General features: G+C 39.7%; 2 protein-coding genes across 3 annotated transcripts in view; one reads left to right on the forward strand and one right to left on the reverse strand.

Moving 5' to 3' along the window:
- On the forward strand, positions 238 to 2,521 carry LOC104738925 (tetratricopeptide repeat protein 4 homolog). 2 transcript variants are annotated; one of them, XM_010459144.2, is made up of 8 exons: positions 238 to 463; positions 590 to 802; positions 899 to 1,090; positions 1,187 to 1,387; positions 1,486 to 1,566; positions 1,867 to 1,990; positions 2,077 to 2,169; positions 2,280 to 2,521. In XM_010459144.2, exons 1-8 carry the CDS (start codon positions 359 to 361, stop codon positions 2,351 to 2,353), a joined length of 1,083 nt encoding a protein of 360 aa, XP_010457446.1. In that variant the 5' UTR covers positions 238 to 358; the 3' UTR covers positions 2,354 to 2,521. The 2 variants fall into 2 exon arrangements, with proteins under 2 accessions (XP_010457446.1, XP_019091720.1); XM_019236175.1 differs by having other exon boundaries at positions 240 to 463; positions 553 to 802.
- LOC104738926 overlaps positions 2,660 to 6,749 on the reverse strand; it is a 9,641-nt gene continuing 5,551 nt past the window's right edge. Inside the window, exons 3-14 of the mRNA XM_010459145.2 lie at positions 6,504 to 6,620; positions 6,333 to 6,417; positions 5,929 to 6,037; positions 5,771 to 5,838; positions 5,527 to 5,652; positions 4,441 to 5,453; positions 4,149 to 4,349; positions 3,990 to 4,050; positions 3,672 to 3,785; positions 3,428 to 3,541; positions 3,247 to 3,336; positions 2,660 to 3,127 (exon numbers count right to left, since the gene is read on the reverse strand). Coding sequence (XP_010457447.1) covers positions 3,101 to 3,127; positions 3,247 to 3,336; positions 3,428 to 3,541; positions 3,672 to 3,785; positions 3,990 to 4,050; positions 4,149 to 4,349; positions 4,441 to 5,453; positions 5,527 to 5,652; positions 5,771 to 5,838; positions 5,929 to 6,037; positions 6,333 to 6,417; positions 6,504 to 6,620 — 2,125 coding nt within the window. The 3' untranslated portion in view covers positions 2,660 to 3,100. The remainder of the gene's footprint in view (positions 3,128 to 3,246; positions 3,337 to 3,427; positions 3,542 to 3,671; positions 3,786 to 3,989; positions 4,051 to 4,148; positions 4,350 to 4,440; positions 5,454 to 5,526; positions 5,653 to 5,770; positions 5,839 to 5,928; positions 6,038 to 6,332; positions 6,418 to 6,503; positions 6,621 to 6,749) is intronic.

Genomic DNA, 6,749 nt, shown 5'->3' on the forward strand with positions numbered 1-6,749 from the left:
TTTTTTTTTTTTTCTTTTTTTTTTTGTCTTTACCTAACTTGATATGAATTTTGTAAATCTTTATCATAAAATAATAATACAAGGGGTTTCATTATTTTGTATGCGTATAAAACTTATTTCAATGGGATTACTTGGGCCCATAAAGCTCTCAGCCCATAACGATAATTAGGGTCAAACCGGGTCGATAATATTAAACCGGTATTCGGCTAACGATAGAAATAAACCGGTCTCTCTGGTTCTCCCTAAGTCCCAACCCAAGTCTAAAGAACTCGAAGCTTCTTCTCCTACTCCTCCGGTCCCCGTCTTCGTCTTCGTCTAGGTTAATCGAATCTTCGAGTGTTGCGTTCGCTGCGAATCGATGGCGCTATGGATGGACGCGGGCTCGGAGCCGATGACGGAGAGCGAAAAGGCTGATCTTGACGCTATTTCTGCTATCAAAGAGTCCGCCGCCATCGAATTCAAAGTACTCACTCTCTCTCTCTCTCTCTCCCCTTCTATTTTGCTCTGAATCTCCTAATTCGATGCTTCTTCTCAATAATTACTCTTTGACAGTGTTGCCTCCACTCTCTCGTGCTTTGTTCAAACACAGGAACAAGGCAATGAATGTGTGAGGAAAGGGAAAAAACATTACTCTGAGGCGATTGATTGTTACACGAAAGCCATTAATCAGAGAGTTCTAAGTGACTCGGAGACCTCAATTTTGTTCTCGAATCGAGCTCATGTTAATCTACTATTAGGAAACTATCGGCGTGCACTCACCGATGCTGAGGAATCAATGAGGTTATCTCCCGAAAACGTTAAGGTAGCTACTTTTTTTTTTCTTTTAATAAACAATTATTTTTTGATTTCGTTGTAGCGTTTTGGGCGTTTCCCTGACTGGTTTTGGTGGTTTGCAAAGGCGGTTTATCGAGCTGCAAAGGCATCAATGTCACTGGATTTGCTGAACGAAGCAAAATCTTATTGTGAAAAGGGAATCAAGAATGACCCGAGTAACGAGGACCTGAAGAAGCTTCTAAAACTGGTGATTTCAAAAAAGCATGAGAAAGAACAACACGAGGCTGAAGTCTCAAGGGCTGTGTTTGAAGCCAAGGTTTGTTTTACTTGAAAATCAAGAGCTTAAATACTTAATAAGCAATATAACACTTAGGCATTTATTTGATTCAGTTTTCTATTGGTTTTGCGGCAGGCTTGTCTCTCTGCGATCGAGAACAGAGGCGTGAAGATTGGCAAAGCGATGTACCGAGAGCTCACGGGTTTGAACAAGCCAATGTTAGATAAAAACAACATTCTTCATTGGCCTGTCCTGCTTCTTTACGCAGAGGCCATGACAAGTGACTTTGTCGAGGACTTCTGTGAAACAGACATGTTTGCAACTCATCTTGATATGATATCCTTTTTCCCAGTTTCCTTTCGTTTCTTATTTTTGCATCTCATTTAGATTGCCTCTGCTCAATGCATTTTCTGTACCTCCTTAGCGCTCTAAACATGTTTTCAGAGGACAGTCCGCCGCTGCCATGGGATAAAAACAACGACTACTCACGTGATGTTATTGAGCTTTATTACGAGGTAATCAATTACCCCCACTCCACCCACAAATCATTCCTGTATACCAAACTCTTGTTTTAGATTTTCCTGCTCCATGCAGCTTTAGTATTTCCAATTAAAATGTTTCAGCTTATCTGTTCTCTGTGTTTTGTCCACATCTCAAATTCTTACATATGGCTTCCGTTTTTTTTAACTACAATTTCGAAGAGTCTACTTTTCGTGTTGTATTTGAACATCTCCATGGGAAAGTGATACACTATATAGACGAAAGTGTGCTATATGAAGCACTTGTAGTAACATTAGGGTCTTTCACTTCTCTAGGCGAGTTCAGGATCTCCATTGCCCAAGAGTAGAGTTCTCCACTATCTTCTAGAAGGTACAAAAGGTTCTCAAGCTGAAACTACCGGAGAAGAGGGCACAAGTGTAAACAAAACACCCTCCTACCGTAAGAATCCTAAACTTAAGATAATATATGCACTTTGCATTGTCAATTCTGCTATATAACATATTTTCCTTGCATTGGGAAAAAAGTGAAAGGTTCGTTGGGTATGGTTAAAGTAAACGAGAGAAGAACATTGCATGACGTGTTAAAAGAACCTAACTTTGTCATCCCCGAGATTCCAGGTTTGGTTGTATTATCATATTGATGTCTGTTTCTTAACAGTTGCTATCGGCTTCGTTTGTGTTTATTGATTTCCCTCTCTTCTTGCTTTTTGGGGTTTCGTTGCTTACAGTCTTCTACATTGTATCAAAGAGGTCTAAATTTTACAAGGACTTCACCGCTGGCAAATGGAGTCCACCGAGTTGAAAAATTGAGTGATAAAGAGAGCATATCATTAGGATTTTGCATCAAAATCAAAATACAGTTTGGATATTTTACTTTGAGGAAAAATACAAACTTGTGCGTGTAAAAGTGGTGAAAAAACATATTTTGCGGCTTATTTGATTGATTGTCATAATCTTTTGGTATTTTAAAGTAGATAACAGATTCAGAAAGTGTTAACTACTATTCAAGACCCAAATCTGTTCTCAATTCTCAACGAAGGATAGGCTTGGCCAAGGTGACAGTGAGGCATCAGATCATGTCTTGATAAGGATTATTCTAGGTAAAAGATGAAAAAAGAAGGGGGAAAAGAAATCTTACAGAGGAAAACCGTGGTTACAAACTTAGTTACAAAGCTACAACAACAAACAAAAAAAATATCTTTTTTTTTTTTTTTTTTACATTTTTCTGCAGTCTTTTAAACAACAGACTCAGAAACCTGCTTCATTTTTGTTTTTGTTTTTTTCAAAGAAAAAAGGGTCGCAAATTGGAGAGAGGCCATCCTAACATGCGACCAACCACAGTATATAAGAAATAAAGGAAGAAGAGACCACCATCTTGTCTGTGCATAGAAAAGGCTTCACAGGTCTCGAATCGCACAGCTGGTAGGACAGCAAGCAAGCAGAATTGAGGTTTACCCGAAAAGAAACAGAGGAATATAAATAATCCTGCGATGCAAGATCTTTCAATAAGAGTGTGTATTGATGGTTGAGACCCAAAATTCTGCTCCATCTAGCATTCTAATGCATATGTCTGCACCTGTGGTTCATAATTTTCCGCCGACGGAAATAGGAATATATCATATGTTAGTTCAAAATTGCCTTCATTCATTTTCTTTTAAATTGTTCCAAGAAAATCAACCTTGTCAATAATTCTACCTCGGACAGATTCTCATCAGGAGAGCTGTTAGGTGCAGTGAGGTTGGATACAGCAGCTGTGTTGTACCGGAAGATCCTTAGTTTTCCCTCCTGAGATAAATATTGAGCAAATATCAGTACAAGTAAAAGTTGTATCGCCAAGAAGAGTTTCACATTATGATTATATTTCTAGATTATTTACCTTTGTTCCATAGACAAGACCTCCCCCAGGAGAAGGATGAAAGCAGGCAACATTAACTTCATCCTCTGAGCTTGGAAGTACTCTCACCAGTTCCATATCTGATACTCTGTAAATCTGATGGAATAGAAAACGAAAAAAAAAAAAACAAATCTTTGTATAATATCAAAGTGTAAGATATAAAATGGGGTCTGCTATTCTTTTCTGTTAGCCTAGAGATTCGTAACTACGGAAGCATAGACATTACCTCCAACACTGTGAAAAAATGTGATGTTGTTTCTCCATCACTCACAATGCTCTTCAAAAGAGAACCATGACGCCGACCATATGCAAGCAATATGTACTCGGAGGTTGGTGAGAACTGCACGGAAATTTTTTAATCATAAGGTGTTTCATCACAATAATACAAATTAGTGAACAACTATATCAGTGGTGATAATCTCAATGACCTTTGCAGTTATGACGTACTTAAACAACCTTGAGCATGTTATATCCACAAAAAGTTGTCAGAGACTTATGTCTAACAAATATACCCAACCCAATAATTCCCTAAAAAGTGGCTAACCTGGATAGAGGTCAAGCAATGTGCCGCCCTAATTGCTCGTGACACAAGTACTGAACCAAATCTGTACACATACATAAGATACTTTCTCTTAAGTTTTCAGTGTAAAAATCTGAAAAAGTAATAAGTAAGACCAAAAATCAAATTGAAAGAAGCACTTACGATTCCTTTTCGAGAGAATACACACGAAGTTCATACATGACTTGATGTGCTGTGACTGGATGTCGAGTAGGGGAAGTCGCAAGCCCCGAATCTTGTTGGACCAGCGTCTGCAAACCAGGATCTGTCTCAGCATGAGGAATAACACATGCGACACAAGCTGCTAAATATCTCCCACATGGTGAAAAATGGGATCCCATCTCACTGCAAAGATAACCACACATCATGTATCTCCATCAAAAAGAGAAATACTATCATCTAGTTGTAGCACAACAATATTAAGGAGACAAATTACCTGCAAAGGACAGCATGATGTATAGTTATTCGACATTTTTCAGACTTCAGTATTGCACATGGGTCTCTAATGTCATGTGACCACACTCTCAGTTTGACAGTACACGGCAACTCTGCAGCAGCAATTGAAGTAGCCAGTTCAGACGGGATTCTGTTTACCACAGGCTGAGCATCAGTTCCTTCATGCTGAGTGTTACGAGAGGAAAGACCTTCTGCTAAACCAGATACTGCGAAGCGGGACTGTATAAGTCGGTCCCGAGAATCACCTCTTGCAGAAACCCCATATAAGTTAACACCACCAGGAATTTCTAATGACGCTACTGCAGCCTCTAGACTGGCTGTGGATGATTGAGATGTTGAAGACGAACCCGTAAAAGGAGTTGAGTTGACATGACCATTACTACCACTAGGAAGTACCACTGGATTAGCACCAGCTTGGCTTTGAGCCATCAACCACCCTTGTAGAAAAGGTAACTCCCAGGAACCTCTGTCTCTAAAGTGAAACAACTGCTGAAGTTGTCCAAACTCGAGTAAATCTGGCTGACTTGAAACTTGACCAGGGAGACTGTTTCTTCCAACAGGTTGAGCTTCGTCTACATCCATGGCATCAACTGCAGTGGTAGAGTTTCTAGCTCCAGCTTGGCCAGCAACTGGGTTGCCTGCAGAGTTTTCTGGGACATGATAGGAACCAGAAAGATCACCAGACATAGCCATGGGAAGAGGAGAAGGTGAAGTTGTTCTGCCGCCATGTTCTACAGAACTTTGATTACTCTGAAACCTCGATTGTGCACTTCTTGAACCAGTACTACCAGTAGAATATTGTATTCGTGGATCATCAGCAGAATATGAAGGCAAAAGCAAGTACGGTAATGGCACAAGTGGCAGTTCAGCTGCCAAACTGGTACGACTGCCACTTTGTGTGTTGGTGAAGAAAATTGCAGGAGGTGGATATCGCAAATAACCTGGAGATGTTGCTCTTGTCATTGCGGAATCTGATGAATCAATGTCAGTCACCTGCCATTTGTAGTTTAAAGAGTAAGCCCACAATGTGGCAGATCAGTAACCCAAACTTCAATCTGTAGCTTACCTCTGCAGTCAAGAGAAGAGGAACCCCATGTGGATGAAAGTGTACAGCTCTCAGGGAACGCCTTGTCTTCAACACAACTGCTGGTGAGGATTCCTCCCCTATCCTATTATAATGCCATATGTGCAACTTCAAAAAAGAAAAAGCATCAGATGTAAGACATTTAGATCAAATAAATTATTCTAAAAGGCTTAGCTGCCTCCAACTAGCTAGTGAATCATGAGAGAATTCAACGGGAATAAGATACCTTATGACCAGATGCAACAGCAAGTAATTCACCATCAGCATGGAAAGCAATAGAAGCAATAGGTCGATCTGTTTAAAGAGGAGAGAAAGAGACCAGGAGTAAATTGGATGAAAAGTAGAATAGAGAAAAAACAAAGAAATATACTGACTAGCACTTACAGAAATCATGAGATCTAATACATGCCGCAGTTTTTGTATTCCATAAGCGCACCTCATGATCTAAACTTCCACTAGCAACTATTTCTGAGTGGCGTGGATGGAATCTGACCTGTAGAGAACTCAGTAACATTAGATAGTTAAGCAGTGGGTATAACGCATAGCAAATTATCTTTTCAAGCAAGCCGAATCAACTTAATCCATTGCAAGTATTTTCTAACTAGCTACACCAAAAACGTATATAACAAAGTTGACACAAATCATCCAACTTACAAAACTAATGACAAAGATCACCACCAGATTTCTTAAGGATGCAAGATTAGGAAACCTTAACTGCTACCTAGTAACCATGGTAAATCATGGAGTCAATGAAGTTATGAGAAAAGGGATATTAATCTCTGACTCACCACCCAAGGTGTCCTCCGATGGCCACTCAAAACTTTTAAGCATTTTCCTGTCTCACAATCGATAATCTTTACTGTGTGGTCACCACTTCAAGATATAAAAAAAAATTCAAGTAAATCCCATTAGCAAACGGGAAAGATTAAATTACAACAAAATCGATTCATAATACTTACTGTGTAGACGCAAGAGTTCTTCCATCAGAGCTAAAAGCTGCTGCGATAGTTGACCTTGGAGGAGGTACAAGAGGACAGTATATAGCAGATAAATGCTGCAATGACTCTGCCTCGACCCTGCATAAAAGGAAAGCAGTATACATTCAGAAGCTCGAACGGGGTAGGGTCACGTTAATTCATCTTCACAGAAGATACATCAGTTTCGAAATAAAGGAGCGAATAAGTGATGAATGCAAGGTACCATGA

The sequence above is a fragment of the Camelina sativa genome, chromosome 14 (genome assembly GCF_000633955.1).
Source record: "Camelina sativa cultivar DH55 chromosome 14, Cs, whole genome shotgun sequence".
Classification (NCBI taxonomy): Eukaryota; Viridiplantae; Streptophyta; class Magnoliopsida; order Brassicales; family Brassicaceae; genus Camelina; species Camelina sativa.

What these genes read in the sequence shown, in the direction of transcription:
- LOC104738925 (XM_010459144.2), top strand. Translation starts at nt 359, where the DNA reads ATGGCGCTATGGATGGACGCGGGCTCGGAGCCGATGACGGAGAGCGAA. An exon ending in CCGCCGCCATCGAATTCAAA is followed by an intron (nt 464 to 589) that starts GTACTCACTCTC and finishes GTTCAAACACAG; the next exon opens with GAACAAGGCAATGAATGTGT. An exon ending in TTATTGAGCTTTATTACGAG is followed by an intron (nt 1,567 to 1,866) that starts GTAATCAATTAC and finishes TCACTTCTCTAG; the next exon opens with GCGAGTTCAGGATCTCCATT.